The sequence below is a fragment of the Pelecanus crispus genome, chromosome 8, assembly GCF_030463565.1.
Source record: "Pelecanus crispus isolate bPelCri1 chromosome 8, bPelCri1.pri, whole genome shotgun sequence".
In the NCBI taxonomy this organism is placed as follows: domain Eukaryota; kingdom Metazoa; phylum Chordata; class Aves; order Pelecaniformes; family Pelecanidae; genus Pelecanus; species Pelecanus crispus.
The window spans coordinates 30,489,227-30,512,576 of record NC_134650.1 but is presented as its reverse complement, the minus strand read 5'-3'; the positions used below and the strand labels follow the sequence as shown (position 1 = coordinate 30,512,576).

Genomic DNA, 23,350 nt, shown 5'->3' with positions numbered 1-23,350 from the left:
TTCCAGGTCCAGTCTTTGCAAAATGTCTACAATAGAGACAAACAGAGGGACAAAAGCTAGAGCATGGTTTCTTTTTATTTTAAGATGTCACTATTAACACACATTAGTCAAGCTATCCTAAGTAATCCCCTAGACACCTAGGGAATTCTAAAATCCTCTAAGATTTTATTAGCTCAAGAGACCACCATTAAAAACTTTTATTTTAGTGTTTATATAATAAAAGTCTAACAAGTCTGACATTCTGCTTCACCCTGTCAGACTAATGTGCGCTTTAGTGACAATATCCATTTACAAATCAATAATACATCATACATCATCCCCAGCTTTACCTCTGGAAAGTGCTAAATGGAGTCGATGAACCGTCTATTTACAATTTCAAAACCTAATATATTTACAATAGAAACCAAAGTATTTAAAACCATTAAATATAGTGTTTAACTCTGCTATATTAGTTTACATGAACACAGCTTACCCCTGGCATCATATTTCCAATGCTAATATTTCTGCCAGTAATTTAACTTTTTTTTTTTAAAAAAAATTGCTATTCCTGGAGGGGAAAAAAAATAAAAGCTTAAAAACCAACCCAAAACCTCCAGGCATTTCAGAGCCCTGAGGAATCACCCACCCTAGACAGTCTTCAGGTAGAAGTACTGCAGTGTTCAAGAGAGACTTCCAAACTCCAGGCAAGCCTTTAAAACCTAATGCATATGTAAAACATTAAGAGTCAGTAATCCATTGAACAGGTTTACTGGAGTCACTGCTACCACTCAGTTTTTACTAATCCGTAGTCAAGAAGGAAACTGCTGCTTTGCTGTTTCTCCCTCCATTACATTCCCTCCACCCACAGAAAGTGTTTTGTGCACCATAGTCCAGAAGAGCTAAGTAGGCATCGTCTTCTCTTCTTTGCTGAAAGGCTGAACTGAGCCAGGCTTTACCCATGACAGGCCAGAAACATGCATGCTTTTGCAGTGCTGATCTTCTGGCTTCTTCTAGGTAGAAGAAAGTTAAAGTCAGAATTCTTAGATACCCCAAACCCTCTTAAGTCCCACCCCATCCCTTTTACCTTTGGCAAATACAAGCATAGAAGAGGCTAGCATTGTTTCCTCTCCTCAAAGAAGAACAGTAAAATGGCTATTGGTTTAATTCCTGTGAACGTGTGTGGCATCTATAGAACCACCATGACATAACAGGAGAATTTTAATGACTCAGTTCATGTCCTGCTACCCCACCATACCTGTCCTGGTTTCAGCTGGGATAGAGTTAATTTTCTTCCTAGTAGCTGGCATAGTGCTGTGGTTTGGATTTACTATGAGAATAACGCTGATAACACACTGATGTTTTAGTTGTTGCTAAGTACTGCTTACACTAGTCAAGGACTTTTCAGCTTCCCATGCTCTGCCAGGCACAGAAGAAGCTGGGAAGGGGCACAGCCCGGACAGCCGACCCAAACTGGCCAAAGGGCTATTCCATACCATATGAGGTCATGCTCAGTATAGAATATGAGGTCATGCTCAGTATAGAAACTGGGGGGAGTTGGCCAGGGGGCAGCGATCGCTGCTCGGGAACTGGCTGAGTATTGGTCGGCGGGTGGTGAGCAATTGCATTGTGCATCGCTTCCTTTGTATATTATTACTACTATTATTATTATATTGTTATTATTACTATTTTACTTTATTTTATTTCAATTATTAAACTGTTCTTATCTCAACCCAGGAGTTTTCTCACTCTTACTCCTCCAATTCTCTCCCCCATCCCACCAGGGCAGGGGGAGCGAGCGAGCAAGCAGCTTCGTGGTGCTTAGTTGCTGGCTGGGGTTAAACCACAGCAATACCATGAAGATTAAAAGATACTCTTTGAAGGCCATGGCCCAGCACCACTGCACTGCTACTTGCCAAATTTCTCAGTTCTACAGAAAGAAGTATCAATCCAAATCAAAACGTTTCTGTCTAATCCCAACATTTTAACTGTAGCATATGACCTTGTGATGCTGGGCATACTGTGGAGGAGTACTCCACCCCACTGAGGGCTTCTGACCACAAACTAATATGGCAAAGTAGCAACTGATACCTATGCTGTACCATGGAGTTTCTTAATGCTTTCCAAGGATGGTCCTTCCTTTCCCCGAGCATTTATCACTGTTAAATGCTTGAACAGTAACTGTTTCTACCCCAACAGAATGCAATGAACATTTGAAACCAACTACTGCAATTTAGAAGACCGAAAAACCCAAAAAAGCTTCAAGTTGAGGGAGAAAGGTGCAACTTCAAGCATCTGTAGACTTAAAGTAGTTTAAGATTAGTAAATCAGACATTTACTCTAGCAGGTCAAACAAACAGAATAGCTGGCAGGTTTTTTGCATACCAGGAACTAGCCCCACCTCCACACTGCTATAGGCTCATCAGATTGCCTGTATGCCAACTACATCAAACCTGGAATGACACACCAAGTTCTAGAAAGGGGTAATTATGCAAGTAGACTTTATCATACATGGGAAGCCTTTTGCCTGACAAAGTAAATTAAGTCAGCAAGGAAACCGAACCTGCACTTCTTCTGTCCCTCCCCGTGTTTTGTGTAAAAGATAACACTGTGTGACAGAATTGCTGTAACACATCAGACATGAGCAAACAAGAGGGATCAGTTAGGCTTGAGTCTGGCAGAGTAGCACCTGCCCATCCCATGCTGCACACAGGACATCATCTAGAAAAAGCCATGCACTCAGCAGAGAACTGGAACATCTCAGCCTTTCCTGGGCTACAGTTCTAGAATGGCCTAGCTGTTTCCCAAGGCACAGAAATTACAAGGGTAATAAACAAGGCTTCAGAGTTGCAGAACAAAGGGAAGACAGGATACATGATTAGGGAACTTCCTTTTAGATGGAAGGAAAAGAACGTTCTCAGCTACACTGACATTTTGGAACAAATCTCCTAAGGTACAGAAGTTTGAACATTCCTGCTATCAACAAACTACTCCAACAACTAAAGTACCATACATTCAATAGTTACTGAAGATGTTAGTTTTCACTTAAAAAGAAATTAACATGCATCTCCGAAGAAAAAGGACAAAAGAAAAATCATCACTGGCATTACATTTGCTATCAGTCCGAGACATCATATCCCTTCCATTTCAAGCACCTCAACCTGTTCTTTCTCTTTAGGTCTTTGATTAAAAGGATAAGAGAGAAGGAGGTGGAAAATGAAGAAGGGGAGGTGGGAAGAGTCAAAAGTATTTTTTTAAGTTTTTGTAAGAACATCAAGAAGCCAGAATCTGATCAAAATATTTTCCTGTGTGTTCTAAGGCTGCAGAAAGGCCACCTCACCTCAAGCCCTGCTGAGGCTCTGGCAGTTGGGAACATTGGTACACTGAGCATACAGGCAGTATACTGTGTTCAGATCAATGTAAAAATCTCATTCATGCCAGAAGATATGCAAGAACATGAGTTAAAGCTTGCAGCAATGAAGACTGAAGTTTGGACTGACAAAAAAAACACCCACCCTTTTTTTTTTTTCAATTACAAAAAAAGCAGCAAACCGCACCACAACTCTAGTACAATGGGCCCAAGTCCGTAACTAAAACATTCAGAGTGCATTTCTTTGCCAGTCCAGCAAAGATACCAGCCACCACTTCAGAATCCTTAGGCACTGCAAGTGGATTGACTTGTCATGCCACTCAGTGCAGACTCGGAATTGCTGTGTGCCAGCTCTTGTCAAGTGCAAAGAATAATAATAAAAAAACCCCAAACCAAAGACACCCACCAAAAAAACCCCACACACCACCCACAAAAAAAAAACCCACCCCCCTCCCCCAAAACCAAATGTGTTGCTCAGATGAAAGCTATACGAACCAACACATTCTTGCGATATCAGTAAGAGTGCTTTGTGATAGAGGTAATGCTAAGCACCTTTCAAATAGCTGTCTTATTAGAAATCAGTAGCAGTAGAGATGAGCAAGGTGCTCACTCTGCTTGTGTTGCTTCAGAAAGTCTGGAATGAGAAGAAAGCCCTAGACTGATTCAGTAACGAAAGCTCTCTCAACAGAAGAGAACAAAGAAGTTGGGGACTGTCAGGTTATGCAGAAGCGGTAACGGTCATGACAAATGCAGGAGAAGCTAATAGGCAGTCTGCAAATCTCTTTTCCCCTCCTTCCCTCCCTTCCATCCCTAAACAAAAAAATCTGCCAAGTGTGCCAACAATTGTACTAACAAAGCTTCCTAGCTGGCTAAATGATTAATTGCTTAACACGCTGAAGTTAGAACAGTGACATAACTGCTTAGTTAGGAGACCAAATTGGTTTCAGCACGCGTGCTGATCCAAAAGGGGTGGAGTAAGGTCTGTCTAGTACATGCTCATCACAAAGAGGACAGAAAACCTTTCTTCCCTTATCAGGCAATAAACCCTTACTATAGTGAGAATCTAGACTTTGCACATACCTTCTGAGTCAACATCTTCTCTCTAGCTTCATCATGTATAGCTGGATTCCATGGAGAAAAACTATGGAGAAAGTATAGTTATCTCTTACTTTGCATTTTTGCAAACTACAGCATACACAGAGCAGAAAGCAGCAATTTTCCTTGGTTTAGTTTGTTGAATTTCAAGTAAGCCACAAGTCTGAGTTCTCAGTGTTAAAACATACAGTTAAGAACTAAATTCACATTGTCATGGATCTTTTTAACAAGAAATATTTAGGTTTTCATTTTTGTTTGCAATGAGAATTTGGCAATTCAGCAGGCGTTACATGAAATACTACTCATATTCGCTATGCAGCTGACTGTTCCACCCCCCATGCAGTCAAGCTTAAAAGTATTTTAAAAGTATGACCAAAACTACAGTCATGCAAATTGAGTTCAAGAAAGCCCAGAAACAATATTTACTCCATGGGTATCTCTACTTGAGGGCGATGGGGTGGGTTTTAGGCTTTCACTTGTTTGTTTTGGGGTTTTGTTGAGGTTTTTTTAAGTCTTGGCTCTTTGTGAAAAAACAGTAAACACAAGTGTCTGATTATATTTAAGATTCACTCAATACTAAACAGAAGGAAATGAAGGTAGGAATATTCAAAGTATTGCTATAAATGTAAGAAAAAACAGGGCAGTCAATTTGGCAGAGAAAGGCTTCAAATCAACAACTATACCAAAACTTGTTCTCGGAACATTAGGACATGGTGAACTTGCTCATGCTACTTACATGATTGCATAGGGATCCTCTATTTTAGGTTGATCAAATAAATGACTGCTGCATAGTTTGACGCTGTCCACCACATTACTTTTGAACAGCTGAATATCTTTTTCATACCTGTAAGAGAGAAGTAAGTAATGTTAAGTAATGGCAAGGAGGCACAGGTTTGCTCTAGAAGCACAGACAGACTTGGCAAAGCCTCAACTTCAGTTCCTAGTACAACCAACTCTAGAGGTAGAGACCATGAACTGCTAAACAATTTTACAAATCTCTTGTTTCTGCAAGCTTATGCAAAAATCTCATAAGAGACCATGTCTATACACATGGAAGATACTTACAGTACTGCAGCCTCAGGGTTCAGAGGACTAGTTGTATCAATCTTGTAGAAGACTCTGCGAGCATACATTAATACTTGCCATATGTGATTATGATTTCGCCTAAAAAGAACAGACCACAATGAAGAAATGTATACCTTGAAAGAAGTTTGTTCCTCAATATGTTACCACTAACCTCCATTTTGCAAATGCTCTTTTCACATCCAGTTCACCAGATAAAGGATCTACTAGTGGATGGAAGACAGGCAGATCAAAAACCAAGCGCTGTATTAGAAAAAAAGAAATTCATTATGACGACTTCAATCCTAATGTTAAAACCACTGGGTGAAGGTCAATCAGATGTTGCTTCCAAATACTAATTGTTACTGTATTAAAGAAAAAAGCAACCTGAAGTGATTTATAGCAGCTGCAAAACCGTAACCCAACACAACCATGTTACATGCAGGGTCTTGTCCTCTCTCACATGCTTATCACCAAATCAGGAAACTAATCCAGCTAACTGCACAAGCACTAGTGCCAACACAGGTAATAATATCAGATAAGATCAGATTAAAGGAGTTTTTCTGGTTTAGCTATTTGTGACTGAAAGCTTTTTACATACTTGAGCTACAATCCATACTTTTTTTACCCCTACACATTTTTAACTAAACTGTGCAGTGACACCATGGTATCTTCAGTTCTGTACTGTTAGTTTCTTCTGGTGTTCGTGCATTCTTCCAAAAGAAAACTTAGTTTCAACAGGAAGGTTTTAAAGCCCCATGCTAGCAAAAGAATGATGGCTGTATGAGAGATACTAAAGTCTAATCTTTGAAAGAAACTGTTTCTATTAGTTCTGTCCTTTTAAAGCTGATAGGTTTACACAAAACTTGACACCAAGCAGACAGCTTCCTGACATAGCAACTCGTTCTCAGCTACAGCAGTTGCATACACCAGTCCCCCAATCTTCCTCTTAAAGAAATTTGGCCAAGAGGGCTGGCTGCTCTGCTCTGGAGAGACAGATTGCCACAAGGTGGTTTGTTTTTTTTTTTTTTTTTAATTAATGTAATAACTTGGATACTTTTCCCTGAAGAGAAAAAGAGAAAGCAGAGATGGAATGTAACACCATACTACCTATCTCCCTTCCTTTTTGTTTCATGAACTTTCTCCTCAAGTTCTTTTAGTTCTTTGTTTCAATGTAATTTAGAAGAGAGACAGGCAAGAAATCTTGTAGTACTACAGCAAGCACAGCACAGGTACCTGGATTTTATGTTCCATTATATTGCTACTCAAAGTCTGGATACTTCTTCAAGCACTTCAACATTAGCTTTCTTGCCAAGGAAGTAGCAGATCAAGAGTTGAGGTAAAGAACTGGTTGATTACTTGACACTCTAATGCATCTAAGGAAGTTCACTCTACACCAGCCTCAGCAATCTGAGTAACATGATTCCTCCACAGATGTTAGGAAATACGTACAAGACATCGCAAATGAACCCAGCCAACTGAACAAAATTAGTTCAAGGAAATGAGAAGCTAACAAGCATATTAGCTTCAAGAAAAAGTCATACTTAAAACACCAGAAAACAAGAAAAACCCAAGACACACACAACCACTTACCGGGCAGTCTCCATCTGGGTAATTATCAGGAATATAGACAGTAAATTTAAACACACCATCCTGGTAGAGCCCATGCCTTATGAATATTACACCAAACCACACTGCAAGTGAGAAAGTTTGCTTGAGTGAAAGAATTTAAATGTATATATATTCAAAAAAAACACTTTAAAAGTTAAGCTTAAACTTACTTAATGCCGATCGGTAAGACGGCTGCACGTAGACACCCGGCAATTTCTGCTTTACGACCAAGGTACTGCAATTAGAATCAGTATTTAGAACAGCTCCACAACTACACTAAATCTACAGCAAGCTGACAGCAGTAAGCCCAGAGTGTACCACCAGGAGCTTAACAGGGGACTTCTTCACAAACTTACAAACAATTCCCAAGGGCAGATTGCTCACAGAAGGAGGTGGCAGAAAACTAGTGAAACATATTCTTTTGCTCTTGCTTTTCCTAGCCCTTCACTTAAAGGGTTACTAAGAGGAAACATTATTTCTCCTGATAAAACTGTAAGTAGGGAAGTAGAAATAATTCCTTCCCCCAGTAGATACATTTAACGCATGTCAGTACTGACATTTCCACTTATCTACTGAATCCCCAGATCCAAAGTAAAGGAAAAAAGAAATGCAACTAAGTAATTTTGAATGCAGATTTACAGTCAATTGTAGTTAACTCTGAAATGTGACCAAAGCTTTAACTTCAATTTTAAACAAGCAGTTTTCCAATTTTAGGTGAGACTATGCCGTAGGTCAAACAGAAATTACACTGGCAACTGACAAAAAGTAACAGAGAATAAAAAGGACCATCAAGAAGCAGGGTATATTAGAGATCCGGATCGAGTGATTCCAGGCATCTCATTAACAGGATGGACCAAGTCATTTTCACAAACTTGCACTTATTTGCTATTTCACTTCTTGTGATGATAATCCAGTCATGATCTTCGGTCATCAATGACCAGTGCATTATGAAAAGAGTTTTTCCTTCCCACTTTGCCTTTTAGGAAAGTCCATTTGATAATCAACAGTACTACCGGGGTAAAATGTGATATTTTTACTATTTTTCAAACCAATGAACACAAGAAGTTGCTAGTAAGGTTAACCAGCTGTAGTTGTATAGTAGGCAGAGTCTACTGAACACTATAAATGACAAACCGAATTATTCACTTCATAGGTTTTTCCAGTTACTTGGCATATAGGCCCATTAAATTGAACTCCACGTGCTTGCACAAACAAACAGTAATCTTAAAGCAAAATATTAACACAGTTATCCACTTATGATTTCCATAATATTATTTCCCTAATAATGAATTTGTTAAACTAGAGGAGTTTACATTATGATACCGATATATTTTTGCACGCTGCAGAACAAAAAACATCTTTCTTGACTTAAGAAGTCAGGGTCAGTTCCCTGAAAAAAAAAAGATTAATGTTTTGAGAGTTCTCACTTTCAATTTAATGGTTAAATGCAAGAACTGAGACTTTGTGTTGCATAAGGACTCCAGGGATTTCATTCCAAAAGGCACTACATACTTGAGAATCCAGTATGTCTATTACAGAGGAAGTCCCTTCAGCTTTGCAGCACAAAACAGTTTATATAACTTTATATAACTAGAAAATTTTGCAGATGAATAGAGATTTGCATGCTCCCACAGCAGGCTACAAATCACCTGACTGGACCAAATGCAACTGATCCAAAGAAAGCTTTTTAAATTGCACTAACTCCTCCCTCATAAGTTTCATGTTAAATATCACTGAAAGACAGGCAAGAATATAGACTTCCCAATATCCATTTGATAAGCTGTATCAGGTGGTGTTCAAGTGTTCCATGGAACAACTGAAGGAAGCTTTCATATCCGAGCTCTAGACAGTACCATACATTCATATCATCTTCCCACTAGACATCTGCTTGCTTCTATTTTAATACTTGTTTCAAAAAATCTATTTCTGACCAAAAAGCTATTAGGATAACTAGTCAGGATGCCTAAACCCAAAGTGTGCTTACTTGAAGATTGAGAAATATATTAATTCAGAGAATCATATCTAAACACACCCCTTAATCTCATCTCATTTTCTTCTCCCCTGCCACCTCAAGAAATTGAGGCTGCTGCTCCAGAAAAAGAATTTTGTGGAACTTAAGTTTTACTGCCTACTTCAAGGACTAAGGCAAAGACACCATGCAAGAACTAGATCCCTGCATGTTTTTTTCCCCACTGAAGTGTAAGCACACTGACCTAAAAAAGACAAAAAAAGTTAAAACCTACAATTCTGCAAGGAGGGAATACTCCAAATAAAAAGGCCCATAAGAAGCATGTGTTCCATTTGTTGACTGGGATGATGTGGCAGGTGAAGCAGGCTTGGTTATTGGCACAGCATTCTTTGGAATAGAAGGCAACTGTTTCTTTGTAGAGGCTCGCAGAGGACTGGTTCGCAGCTCTCCACTCAAAGTTTTCTCTTCAGCTTCAGGTCTCTGTTAGATTAAAAAAAGAGAACCACGAGATTACAGGCTATATTTCATAAACATTTAACATATGAATGTATTTTAACACAGGTTTAAACTCAATCTTGCTAATTACAAGTTTGGTCAATGAAACATATCTTGGGTTTTGGTGTTCTATTGCTTGGTGGTGGAGTCTCTTTGGGTTTTGGTGTTCTATTGCTTGGGGGTGGGGTCTCTTTGGGTTTGTTTTTTTTTTTTTTAAATAGACTTGTATTCAATCAAACCTAGCCTACAAGTACAAAAGTAATCAATATCGGATAGGAAATCTACAGATTACAACAAATGCTTAAGGATGCTTACATTTACTTAGAAACTGGAATCAAATAGTATATAACATCAGCTTAGAAGTCAGTCTATTTCCAGCACACAGTGCATCCAGATAAGTAATTTCCACTGATAAGCATCCTCGTGTTCTAGACTTCAAAGAGTCTTTAAAAGTAGCGTAGCAAAGCTGAGACAAAATAAGACCTTTCTATAGAAAGCTTCGTGTATTTCACTTCCTGCCTGTGCTTAAGACACCAACATCCCACTTGGAGCTGATCATATAGCCCATTCCCACAGTGGGAGAGTTATTGTTTGACAGCGATATCAAGGCCAGTTTAAATAGTTTTGCTACAGCAACCTTTTTATGCCTATGCTGTCTTTTATTAAAAAAGGAAAAAACAAACAAACAAAAAAGCAGTGACTTACTTGGTCACTGCTACGCTGCTGGAGAAGACTGTACCATGTACAGACCTCAAAATCATTCTATAGATTGCCAAGACAAACCTGCAGGCTACAGACTTGTGATTCAGGCTACCTGTGGCGACTAAAGGCATGATTTAGGCTACAGTGTTTTGAAGCGCTTGAGACTTGGACTAGTAACAATACCTATGTCACAAGTGTCATCAACAAAATTATATGATTTGCCCTAGCACTCAACACCTGAGAAGCAATTAACCCTAGAACTATCACACTTTTAAACACACAATGTAAAGCAGCAAAAGCATTATGGAGGCGCAGTTTTGTCAATGCTTGCAGCACATGCAATACCTGGCTAAGGTCTATATAAGACAGTCAGCAAATGCCCTAAGAAACAAGTGTTTCAACCATTTGATTAAGTTTGTTTCCTCTTTCCTATTTAAAGATGCTTCAGGTAAGAAAAGTCAGCAAATTCTGGAGTAGACTCCATCCACAGTCACATTCCAGTTAATGCAGCTCAAAGTTAGCTTACACTTTTATTGAAGATGATCACAACCCTCGGGATAAAACACACACTCCATCTGTACCTGTAGATCATCTAATGGTCTTTTCCAGAACTGCTAGTGCCCCTCAATGCATGTTAACAACTTATGGCATCCATTCATTCAATATCTACCTTGCGCACAGAACTTGTAGACATGCTCCAGAAAGGGTTCATAACGTGTATTCCAAATAAAGGACTGCAACTTTTCAGTGTCTTCAGAGTGTCCTCAGGCCTCTCTGTTTTATACCCTAAAAATACACAGAATGAGTATGCATTCCAACAGATAAACAGGACTCAATATATAAATAGGATTCAGATCTAATTCTGCACCCAGCTTTATATTTTTCTAACTTCAGAACAAGACTTCCTGTAGTTAAGACTGACAATAGTTAAAAATGCCAATGCTCTATTACATATTAGGCTCCAGGACAATAACATAGTTGTCTAAGAAACAATTTTTGCACACGAATCCCTGCCTTCTTTCTGCTAGAAAGACACTCCAGATTCTGCATTCCATGTTTTGCCTTGCCAACTGGAAAAAAAAGACCATCTATTGGCTCAGCACAGTCAAGAAAGATCCTCTACGCATGCAAATATTAAAAAGTTATCACTTCACCATTCATGTCCAGCACCGGACAGTACAACAATGGCTTACTCTTGCAGTTACGGTTAAGTGTCACCCCTCGCATACACTGCTGAATTCGCGCACTTCTGAAGCACTCCAGTTTGAAAAAATCTCTGCCGCTCCTGATGAAAGAGATGATCCTTCCATTGCATTTGCATCATCTATGTGTCATTTTGTTTTCATCTGCATTGGAACACCACCAGGAATAGACAAAGCCACAGAACACAGAAGTTCTTCTGTAGCTTATTTAATGGTTTCTTTATGAGCACTCAGGCTTAGTGCTCCTTAGATCAGCAGTTCAATAACAAGGACTTCAGCAGTATTTGGAGTTTCAGTGTGTCATCTACTGTATATGTCCTTGCTTTTCGCTCTCTCTCCTTTTTCTCTCTTGCTATTTTGTTTGTGCAAGAACTATCATCTACAGCAACTCTTGTCTGGCACAGCCTATTTCCTCCACTCTTTTTTCCTCCAGTTCTCCTACTTTCCCTTCCCCTCCCCGCCCCCCCCATTCCTAGCTACATTAGCTAAGGTTTTGAGGCAATTGACTTTACTCAGTTTCTTTAATAGGAAGTTGTACAACATTGACCAAGGCAATTCATAGGATGTCAGAGAAATAGAACAGCACAGGCTTCTCTTGTGGTCAACACTAAGTTTTTCTACAGTAAGCAAGGCACCACCTGTTCACCCATTGCTTTGATTTGTTTATAGAGAAAATGGTAACATTATGATCAAAAATCTTCCTAAAAGAAAAATAAATGCCAATCTTGTTAAAAGACAAAAAAAAAAAAAAAAGCCAGACAATTTATTCAAAGAAAGACTAGCAATGGTAAATTTTTAAAAGAAACATTGATATCAAATCATAGGTACCCTTCTAGACTGTACAGCAGCCAAGCGTTCAAAAAAATGCAAACACCATTCAGAAAACTGATGAAAATTGATTTCCCCACCCCAAAATAATTTCAAACATTCCAGTACGCATGATTCTTCCAGATATTTTTCCTCTTCAGCAGCCAGAGAGTCTCACATCATTCTGAGCCACTGAAAACAGAAATTCAAAGCATGGCTACTGTGCTGGGGCATGCCCTATGACAGCAGTGAGAAGATGTTTTCGCTTTTCCCCATCTCCTGTCTGGAAAGCAGGGCCATGCCAGAGGGCTATGCCATCGGCCTCTTCTCTTCCAAGAAACTCAGCCAGACTAAGTAAGACAGCAAGACACTAGGCTAGGAAGATACAAGGCATTTCCTCGGGAAACTTCAGTGCAACCAGAGGGAGGAGGAACTGACGCACAAAGAAAGTACCTGAGCGCTATGGCTTTGACAAGAGAGAAAAGTGCTGGAAGCTGAAGTACAGGTTGGAAGACAATTAGCTGGGATCTGGAGTGATTATGGGGTTTGGGTGGGATTTTTTTCTTTGTTTGGTTTGGGCTGGTGTTCTTTTAAGACTAGGTAATATAAACTGCATTATTCCAGAATCAGAGATATGAGATACAGGAGTTGAGCAGGACAAAGAATGAGGTGTGTACATAAAAAACAGCCTAACCTGTTACCAGTGAAACAGGGAACTGATCTAGAAGCTTGATAACTGGTGCTAGATGGAATTCAGTCACTGACTCCACCTTTCAGAAAGCAGCTATGCATCTCAGTACGCTTTCAGCTTTGTGGAAAAGCTTTTCATTATAGAGATGCCTATTTACAGGCTATTATAAGCATGGCTTACATTGCAAAATAAAACATTATTTTAGCTCTAGTTAAACTACAGAATAACTTCCAGACATTCTCCTGCACAGAGATCTTTTATCCAGTTGCCTGCCAGTAATAAGTGATTAACAGTGGTGTCCTAAACTTACTGTTAAACTGCCTCCAGTCTCATTTGCCTGTTAAAATACTGTTTATGATGGAGAACTAATAACCTCAAAGTCCCAGCTTCCCATAGGAGGGTCATTTAAAAAGTCTTTCAAGGTCTTTTAGAGTTTATTTCAAATCACACTCACTCCTTCTAGCTATGCTACATGGGAGTGGGGAATCATTTCAGTACAGGAAGCTTACCTGCAACTGCTTATGCTCTCTAGTGCCTTCACCTCACCATTTACTACTGCACATCAATCACAATAATAATTTAAAAAAATTTAAAAATATTAAAAAAAAAATCAAGTAACAGCACATTTAAGTTAGACCATTTAACTACTCACTATGCAGAAGGTCTGCAGCAGACAAGGAGAGCCAAATCCCAATATCATTAAGTGAAATTTCTAGGCAGTTTAGTCATTCAATCTTACACAGGGCTACAGTGTCTACTACAAGATACCTACCATTATGGCAGTTTACGGTGCTGTAACTACTGAACCATTAGCTTTCCAAAAGAACCTCATACACTCTCACATTGCCAGCACTCACAGTGTCTCACTTAAGAGAGGCTTAATAGTGTGCCACTCAGTAATACATTCTACCAATTTCTACTACTTCAAGAATAGAAAGTAACAGCAACCCTCCTAAGCAGTCTTCCTCCCATGGGCTTTTTATAGATACCTTTTTCTCTAGTGTTTTTCTTCTAGTACAACAGCAATTAAAAGAAAAAAAACAAACAAAAAAACCCCACACCACTACTCAACACAAACTTGTGAAGAAACATTATTTCAAATGCTGCTTCTTGGAATGGCCTAACTTCTATACAGCACTGCACTATTAAGGTTTCATCACACCTAGACCAAGAAAGCCACCTGCCGCCAAGCATAACCTTATGACGATGCTCACAAGCACTGAGGTACACAATACACGAGAGCAGTCAGAGTAAGTGCACATGCAGTACTTCTTCATCATTCTAAAATACTTCCAAAACTCCAGAGTTATCACTAATGAAAACCAAAATTTTAAGTACTTCACTTTTGCACCTTTTCCTTCTCCACACTAGGTAGTCCCATTAACAATTACTTTTACTATTTATACCTACTGTCATATCATGTGTCCTACTTTTTCCCTGTCATCAGCAGAGTCATTAGATTAAATCCAACACTAAACCAATTTAACAGAAACTCTATCTGCCTGGAACAGAGCACTTTCCTAAATATTTTCTGAAAACATAAACGATTCCTCAAGAAGAAAAACAAATGAAAAAAAAAACCCAAAAAATTTACAGACAATCATATATTTATAATACTTGTATTTTTTTTTCAAATGCAGTTCATTCCCTACCCAAAAGGGAACAGAACCACTCCTACACCTGAGAATAAACAGAATTGATCAGGCAGAGCACTAGAGAACAACAATATTACATGTTTGTCCAGTGGCTGTAGCTGTCAGCTTACACCAGACTGATTTCTTCTCAGCAAACCTGTACTGGATCTCCTTAGGACCCAAGGACTTCACTAGATCACACCTTAACCCACTGGACAAAAGCCACTGAAAGAATGCTGGCAGTGAACAGGAACACTGACCAGTCAAGCCTGTTTGCCAGCTCTTCCTCCACAGATGGATTACACCTTTCATACCAACACCTGCTGCTCCGACTTCAATCCTCTAACGCGCTTCTCAAGAAAATCATAAGCTACACCGACGAAAGCAGCTCTTCGACAACAGCTGACAGTTTCAAAGCCACAAGGGGATGACCTGCCAAGTTTCACCGGACAGCTGGGTTTCCAGAGGGGGCTGTCAGCTGGAGGAGAACTGACGGGTCACGGGAGGAAAAAAAATAGTTCTGCGAAGTCCTGAGCGGGGCAAAGCCTCCCCGGCGGTATTTCACGTCGAGGCCACGGCTGCGCCGGGCCCCGCAGAGCGACGCCGTTTGGAAGGGCGTGGAGGGAGGCCCGCCGGGCCCCAGCCCCGCTGGCAGCCGCCGCAGGGCCCTGAGCGGCCGCCCCGAGCCCTGGCGCTCGCCCCCGCCGCGTCGTCCCTGGAGGGAAGGGGCCGCGGGGTGCCTGAGGCGGCGGGCGGCGCCGGGCCGGGTCCCCCGCGAGGGGCAGGGCTGTGCGGGCCGGCAGACCCAGCGCGGCGCCGGCAGCTCCTCGGCGGGGCGAACGGGCGGGCGCGGCCGCGCCGGCCCAACCCCCTCCGACGGCAGGTGACGGCCCCGCGGGGCGCAGAGCGGCCACCCGCCGGCGCGGCCGCCCCTCGGCGCGGCCGGGGCTGCCCGCCGCCCTCCCGTGCCGGCGGGGACCGTCTCCCCGCGACCACCGCTGGCCTGACGCCCGGGAAGGCGGAGCGGGGCCGGGCCCGGCCCTACCGCGCTGCCGCCTTCAGGCAGGCAGGCGCGCGCGCTCGCTCGCTCGCTCACCCGCGCTAAGGCTCCCGCCGCTCCGCTCCACGCGCGGCCCAGGCCCCGCCAGCCGCCGCCGCCGCTGTCCCCCTACCCCCGCCGCTGCCCCATTTAAAGCCCGCCCCTCGGCATCGCACATCCGGACCTGGCCTTCCTCTCGGCCAATCGCCGGCCGGTTGTTCCGGGAAGGCTCCGCGAGGCGGGGCGGTGGCGACGTAGCCAGCCAATCACAGCCACGGCCCCCGCCGTGATGCAGAAGGCGGACTCTTCTCCTGTCACGGCCGCGGGGCGGGCGGCCGCCCAGGGTTCCGCCCTGGGGACGGGGACTGGCCCGAGTGCCTGTCCGTCTCGGGGCGGGCGGGCCAATGGGGCGGTGGTGACGCACCTGTGGCTGTCAGCAGGCAGAAAGCGCTGGGGCTGGCGCTCAGAGAAGGGACTCTCCCCGTCGGCCGGCGGTGGGGAGCCGGCGGGCGTGCGGCGGGCCGGGGCCGTGCGTGAGGTGGCGGTGTGCGGGCGGGCCCAGCCGGCCGAGGGGCGGCGGGGGAAGGGGCCGGCTGGGCCCTGCCTGGCCGCGGCCCCGGGGGGAGGCGCGGCGGGCCCGAACGGCCGCCCGGAGGCGTGGCCTGAGGGCGGGCGTCCGGGAGCGGGGCGGTGCCGGGGCGCGGTGCTGCTGCTGACCGCTCCCGGGCCCCGAGGAGGGGCGGGGAGGGGGCGGCCAGCACCGGGCCCCGAGGAGGGACGGGGACGGGGCGGCCAGCACCTGTCCGTCACCGCCCCTCCGGCCGAGCGGAAGCTGCCGGGGGGTCAGCGGGGCCGCGGTGCTGTGGCGCAGAGGCGGCGGTCAGACTGCCGGACTGTCGCCTCACGACCTGAAACAGAGCTGAAAAAAGGCAGAAAAGAGGGAAAGGTGCAGTTGGCGTAATCTGGGGCCATGGCCGTCAGGAGATGTTCCCTGAAGAAACGGTGAGGACGAGCTTCCCCCCCCGGGGGTGGACTGAGGCCCAGTGGCCGCAGGGCGTGCGCAGGCGCAGCGGCGAGGGCCGCACCGCCACGAGGGGAGGGAGCCGCTGCCGTGCTCCCGGCGCTGCGAGGCTTTTTGAGAGAATCCCTTGGATGGGAGGGAGCCCGCGGGCTGCGCCCCCGAGAGCTAGGGAGGGAAGCTGCAAGCGGAAAACGCTCTTGAGAAGCCGTCTGGCGTGGGTCATCTCCATAGGAGATGTCTAGCGTGGGTCATCTCCATTAGGACGAGAGGAGATGGGCTCCAGCTGCGCCAGGGGAGGTTTAGGTTGGATATTAGGAAAAATTTCTTTCCGGAGAGAGTAGTCAAGCGTTGGAACAGGCTGCCCAGAGAGGTGGTGGAGACAGCATCCCTGGAGGCGTTCAAAAAAACGGATAGACATGGCACTTTGTGACATGGTTTAGTCTAGTCTACCCTTGATTGGGTTAGTGTGGACTTGGTAGTGTAGGTTAATGGTTGGACTGGATGATCTTAAAGATCTTTTCCAACCTAAACGATTCTATGATTCTATAATCGGCTCCAGTCCCCCTCCAATTATTTCGTAGCTAACGATGCGTGTACAAGCCAAGAACGCCAACCTCTTACTAGTGATGACTTCATCAGTCATGGACTTTTGCCACTTTTTTTTTTAGCAGGCTTCTAAAAATCGACGTTTTACAGAACACAGTTTAACTGGATTTTTTCCTTATTTAAGTTAATAATACATACCAGCTTCTGATACTATTGCTGGGGAGGTACACATACGTACACACACAGAGTGTTAATTTATAGTTAACTACACATACGTATACATACAAAATTTGGCTCTAAAAAGCTGCTGAAGAGAAGGAGCAAAATAAGAACCAAACTCAGGAGCTAGTTTTTGTTTGTAATTGGACTTTTTCTGAGCCCAGTAGAACAATTACAAAAACGCTATACCAAAGCTAAAGTAATTTGTCACTGTTTGGAAGATGACAACAAAATCCATGCTATCTCAAGTATAAAAATTACAGAGAAAATTAAAAAATCAGTGAATACAGGGTGGATTTTTTTTGTTGTTGTTCCTAAGCTATGAGCAAAAATACCATGCTAAGGTTATCACTTTGTCTCAATTATTGTAATCTTCTCCTATCTTCCTGTTCTCAAAATGCCACTTTAAAATCTTCCATCAGTTAATAACGTTATTATTCTGGCCAAACCACTGTCTCAGTTTCTAAAACTCTTTTGCAATTTCCTATTCTTTAGTGGTTCAAGTGCAAGCTCTTTGCCCACACCTCTGAAGTGCTGTACAACTTCCATTTAGATTCATATCCTACATTATCTACCTTCCACTGCTACATATAGTAGCAGCCACCTGTTACCTCCTTTTTCTTAATCTCTTTCCTGCTATATAAATTTTCTTTTTTCTGCTCTAAATCTTTTCGCACCACCTCTCCTTTGAAGGTTACATTTCCAGAAATCTTTTTTACGTGGTTACCTTCATCAGTGGGCTTTTCAGACCTAACCACTCCTCAAAGTGTCTTGCCTGTATTAGGTCCTCATCTTGCTAAGGAATGCAAGATGATCATTAGATGCTCATTTACATGCTATGCAAATGTCATAGATCTTATACTGCAAAATTGTGTGGCTTGAACAACATTTTAGTGTTACTTGTTACTTGCACCTGTTCAGGATGTTGCAAAACTATATCACAATCATAATGTGAATAATATTTTAATTTTGATACCAAGGGTTGAGAGGAATACTTTATCAAGCCATTGAACATAACACTGTTAATCCTCAAAACCCCACTGCAGTCCAAAGTTTCCTGTTTTGCTAACTACAGAAATAATACTTTGACAAGAAAGAAACTAATTTTTGTCTAATACATTTTCTTAAATGCTTTTTTCTGAACCACTGGTAAGGAAGTAACTTTTTCTATCATTTTTTACTAGAACCACCTGTAATTAATGTGCAGATCTACAATACCATCATTTGTGTGAATCCAGAAACAGTATCTGTTTGCAATTTGCAAGGTCATTGCTTAAAATAGTGTCTCTGTGCTCAAATGATGCTAAATGTTTTTCTAAAATATCAAAGCACTCTGGTTTAGGTCCCTGGATTTGTTGCATCATTTTGTCCTCTCTGTGATGAAGTGAGGAAATCTGAAAACACAGCTTTCAATAAAATGCGATAGTGAACCTTCAGGAGTATGCATAAACCTCACTTAGCAGTACTGATTGTACAACTGCAGTGTAATAAAATTTATTCCCTCTTTTGCTTCTGAAGCCCAAAGCCCATCCAAAAAGATGTCCTCAGGTGAGCTTTACACATCATCAGGAAAGTTAAATAAATACATAGTTTATATGCTGCTAAATCAATAATACCAGGATAGCTAAACTTAAATATAATGACTTTGAAGAGGAATGCAGAAAGTTGACCTGCAAGCTGAACTAAAACAAGCCTCAAAAAATTACATGGTAGACTAGATGCCCTTCTTAGCCATACCAGATCTGAATGAATTCTGCTTAACAAAATCATTGTATTTTGACCAATGTAAGAGAATAATCTGGCCTAGAACGCTTTTCGTATATTGCTTGCCTTGTAAAAGGTTTCTTTCCCTATGGCTTGGTATGGGTAGAAAATACTATAAGATTAATACAAATCTAAATAACCTTTAGATACTTTTTTCCCCTACCTTCAGGTACTTCGTATCTGCTTCACGCAGCAGTCTAAATACAGTAAGGAATTCTATTTAAAACAATGTTTTTAGGCTAGCATAGGAAAAAAGCATTGGCCAAGATTTTCCACAATACCTATGTTCATGCCCCGAAACCATATATACTTATAATCCAAAACCCAAAATTGCCAAGCATCTACCTGCATCTCTGTGGAAGAAGGAAGAGAGAGATGGCTGTACCTTTCAAGGCATACTCAATATTATATTTAATTGTTCAGTATGCAAAGACTCTGGATAGTTCTGAGTGACTTAATCTGGGATGGAATTTCACCTTGTGGTGGCCGCAGTTTTGAGAAGTCATCTGAACTAGAGAGTTATGAGGGGAGTTAAACCAGGTCTTTAATTAGTTTGAGGGACTGCTCGGCACCACTAGGTGGTGGTCTGCAGCTGTTCTGGTCGCATGCTGTAATCCATAGGCAGATGAATGACAAAAATACTTTATTGACTGAAACACAATGTACGCTGTGTGATAAAAAGAAATTATCAGGCCTAGTGCTCCTAGCTGCAAACCTGTATGTATGCTTACGTCCCGCTGAAGTCCATGGTAGTTCTGTAGGGAGACTAATAAAAGACTTTTGAAAAATAACCTATATAACTACACAAAACATTACCTTACTTGATAACTGTCGATATTAACATGACTTTTTCTCTCTAAAAATGCAAAGGTGCAAGATGGTATTTTCTCTTTTTCGAAGCTACAAAGCAGAATTACAAACATGGTTAAAAACCCGAACCCCTGAACATCTTTTTTGCACTTCCAAGTGCAATTCCTTTGTGATTTGTATACTAGAATAACATACTATCAACACTTTAGAGACCAATCTAAGTAAAAATGAAAGCAGTCAAGTAGTCAATTTATTATTTTTTTTTTTTAAACCTTTGTGAATATGGTGTACTCTGATGCAGGGATGATTTTAAATTTCTCCATGCTGGTCTCTATTTGCATAATTAGTGAATGGTGAATGTGGAATTGCTGATAACGGGACATATCCTTTCAGTAAATGCTGATAATGGGACATACCCTTTCAGTAAACCAAGAGAGAGAAACGATCAGATCTCTATGTTGATAAACATACAAGAATATTTTAAAATGGCTGTTTCAATTTTAAATACGTCTGTGAAGCAGTGAATGGAAGGAGGTTACTTCACAATGCACAACAACAGAAGTTGTCCATGAGGAGGAATACATCATGTCACAGTTCTCTCATCGTTCTGAAGGACAGTAGTACAAACAATATCTGAGGAAACTGTTTGGAATTTATATTTTCTGGTAAGGCTAGAGCTATTGAATGTCTCTGGCCCTTCTTGCTAAGTAATGCCAGATATATGCCAGAACGGTATTTGATTTGGGAAGGCCTCCCCGAAACTTGTTACCCAAAATGCTAGTTCCCATACAGGCCTTCATAGCTTGACGGAAAATGCTGTCCAGATCCGTGGTTCCCATAACATGTGCTGGCGTATAGGTCTCTTGAGCTGCTTTGGCACACTGCTCCGTTTGGATTTGAAAGTAAGTACCGTTTTTCTCAGGTTCACCCAGATTCACCTTAGCGCAAGACAAGCCTGTTAACAAAGTATAAGAAAGAAAAGATCAAAATTAGTAAAGATTAATTAGAAGTTCAGGTTTCTTAGGAACAAGATTGGAAACAAACCGCAAATCAAATACAAACCCCCATTCTAGCTTACACTTAACCGTATGGTATTTCTCTAGTTTCTTAAAACCAAGCATAAGCTGGAAACTTTTTCATATAGTACCGTCAGTTAAAGATGTTGTACTTATTTTTCCTAATGTTTTTATTACAATGAAATTGCTGGAATGGATGTAGCTATAGATGCACCAATATAAAAATGCTTTTGACTGCATATTTCTCTGTGGGTGAGATAAGATGAAACAGGGCTAACTGCATCATTAAAATTTGTTATTTAGCTCTTTGGGTAGAATCGCAGGATCTACTGTTGATCTCTGCTCAGTCAGCAGCAAAAGGGAAAATCTTTAACTGCAAACTCACTATTATAACAGAGGGGCAGAAATATTAAATTTATTTATTCGCCATAAGAAGCCTCCTATCTTCCTAGGCTCACTTAATATAAAAAAAGAATACATTTGTATGTGTATAATATTTGGACACTTTCATATTTGCATGGCTGTCAATGTATCTAACAACATGAGGGACTGGCTGTATTAATGGTTCCTGAATAGCAAAAGCTATCTGACTAACTAAAGATCACGTCATAGCCTTCAAACTACACTTTCTTCACTATGTCTTACATTGTGGAAAAAATATATTAAACATTTAAATCTGAATGTATTTCAGAATCTTTAATTTATGAGCTAGAAGCCTTAATTATTTTGAGTCCAGCTGTGCAGAATTCAGAACTGTGAAACTTCTGATTTAAAGTACTTTGTTTATTCCTTTTTTATTTGCTTACCTAGTAGCTCTTATTTGAATGGTGAGAATTACAGTTCTAAGTTTAATTTTGATTATGCACAGTATAATTTTGGAAGTAATTCCCCATTTTGAGGACAGGAAGGACTACTTAATCAATCAATTGAGAAAAAACCAGTTGGATACTTGAGTCTCACTACAGGCTTATAATGTCAGAACAAATCCCATGAAAGAAGTCTTAGATCCCAATTGCACTGTTTTTCTACTTATGGGAATACTTGCTTATAGGGTAAAATATCCCAGAAAAGTGGTTGAGAGGCACTCAATTCGTTTGCCACACATTTTGAAAATAACTTCCATGGGTATCAAAATCATATGAATCCTCGGCCTTGTAAATGCTAGCATGTAAAATTAATCTAAAAACTACAAATCCATACAACTTATTTAGATATAGACATTTTCAGGATAAGAGCCTATATTTAATTCTTAGCTATGTATGTCTACTGATGAATTAAAATTCCTCATTTTGGATTTTTTACAGCCATTCTTTGATGATTTTTCATAAGCTGTTAATTAGACTTACAGTTGTAATTACTATTTCCTTATGAATAAGGTTTTTTTTTTTTTTTTTTTTTGCAATACTTTCCTTTTGTGGAACATTTTGAATCATAATCATGTAAAACATACTTTCAAACAAATATGTGCATAATCACACTCTCAAGAATAACTAAGATTACAGAATAATCAGATTAAAGAATCTTTTTGAAAAATCAGTTTTGCAGAGAATAGTCATTAAAGTGCATCTGTATGAGACAACTTTGGCAAATCAGTGAACACAGTCCGTGTAAACAACCTTTGATCAGCAGTTTCCACAATATCATTATGAACTCCATTTTTTGCTGTAATGGTATGATGAGTGAAAGGCAGACGAAAACCAATTCATAACTGTGATTTTCCATCTGAAAATTAATTTGTTGACTGAAAAATACCTACATAATTTCAGAGATGCTAAGACATAATAAAGTAGGACTATTTTTTTTCTCCACTCACACCTCAAGCCAGATTTCTACACAAAAGTCACTTTCCTCCTTTCATCTTACTACTTTCCTGGTAAAGTGACATATTAAGCAGGTATGTAAGTGGTTGGTAATTTTAAAAAGCTGCATATTTAAAAAACTTAGTGTATGACTGATCAAAGAGCTGAATATGAAGAGTAAAGACTGGAGAGAGAGGGTGAATATGCAAAGGAACCTGTCACATTCAATGGGAAGCAGCTATGAAAAGCTACCAAAGATTGTGCCTGCCTAGCTCAACTAATACAGTTCCAAATAGAGATGATTTAGGGCTCTTTAGTCCAGAACACATCAGTAAGAATTAGCAAGATCTGATACTTAGGAAAATAATGCAGAATGTCCTACTATTGTGGTTTAAACCCAGTCGGGAACTAAGCACCACACAGCCGCTTGCTCACTCCCCCCCGGTTGGATGGAGGAGAGAATAGGAAGGGTAGAAACTAGAAAACTCATGGGTTGAGATGAAGACAGTTTAATAAAGCAAA

General features: G+C 41.3%; 1 protein-coding gene across 3 annotated transcripts; it reads right to left on the bottom strand.

Moving 5' to 3' along the window:
* Nucleotides 1-68: 68 nt before the first annotated feature.
* AKTIP (AKT interacting protein) lies at nucleotides 69-15,740 on the bottom strand. Of its 3 annotated transcripts, none has more exons than XM_075715032.1 (10): nucleotides 15,711-15,740; nucleotides 10,951-11,066; nucleotides 9,358-9,563; nucleotides 7,285-7,349; nucleotides 7,097-7,197; nucleotides 5,679-5,767; nucleotides 5,507-5,605; nucleotides 5,178-5,285; nucleotides 4,427-4,487; nucleotides 69-989 (listed from the first exon to the last, which is right to left on the bottom strand). In XM_075715032.1, exons 2-10 carry the CDS (start codon nucleotides 10,990-10,992, stop codon nucleotides 879-881), a joined length of 882 nt encoding a protein of 293 aa, XP_075571147.1. In that variant the 5' UTR covers nucleotides 10,993-11,066; nucleotides 15,711-15,740; the 3' UTR covers nucleotides 69-878. The 3 variants fall into 3 exon arrangements, with proteins under 3 accessions (XP_075571147.1, XP_075571144.1, XP_075571145.1); XM_075715029.1 differs by lacking the exon at nucleotides 15,711-15,740 and adding an exon at nucleotides 11,474-11,553; XM_075715030.1 differs by lacking the exon at nucleotides 15,711-15,740 and adding an exon at nucleotides 11,474-11,553 and having other exon boundaries at nucleotides 69-986.
* Nucleotides 15,741-23,350: the final 7,610 nt, after the last annotated feature.

Bases quoted from the DNA above. Each gene is read 5' to 3' on its own strand.
- AKTIP (XM_075715029.1), bottom strand. From the start codon at position 11,507: ATGCGAGGGGTGACACTTAACCGTAACTGCAAGA. The intron at 11,067-11,473 runs GTAAGCCATTGT...GTGTATTTTTAG, and splicing joins ACTTAACCGTAACTGCAAGA to GGTATAAAACAGAGAGGCCT. The intron at 990-4,426 runs GTATGTGCAAAG...TCTTCTACCTAG, and splicing joins AGAAGATGTTGACTCAGAAG to AAGAAGCCAGAAGATCAGCA.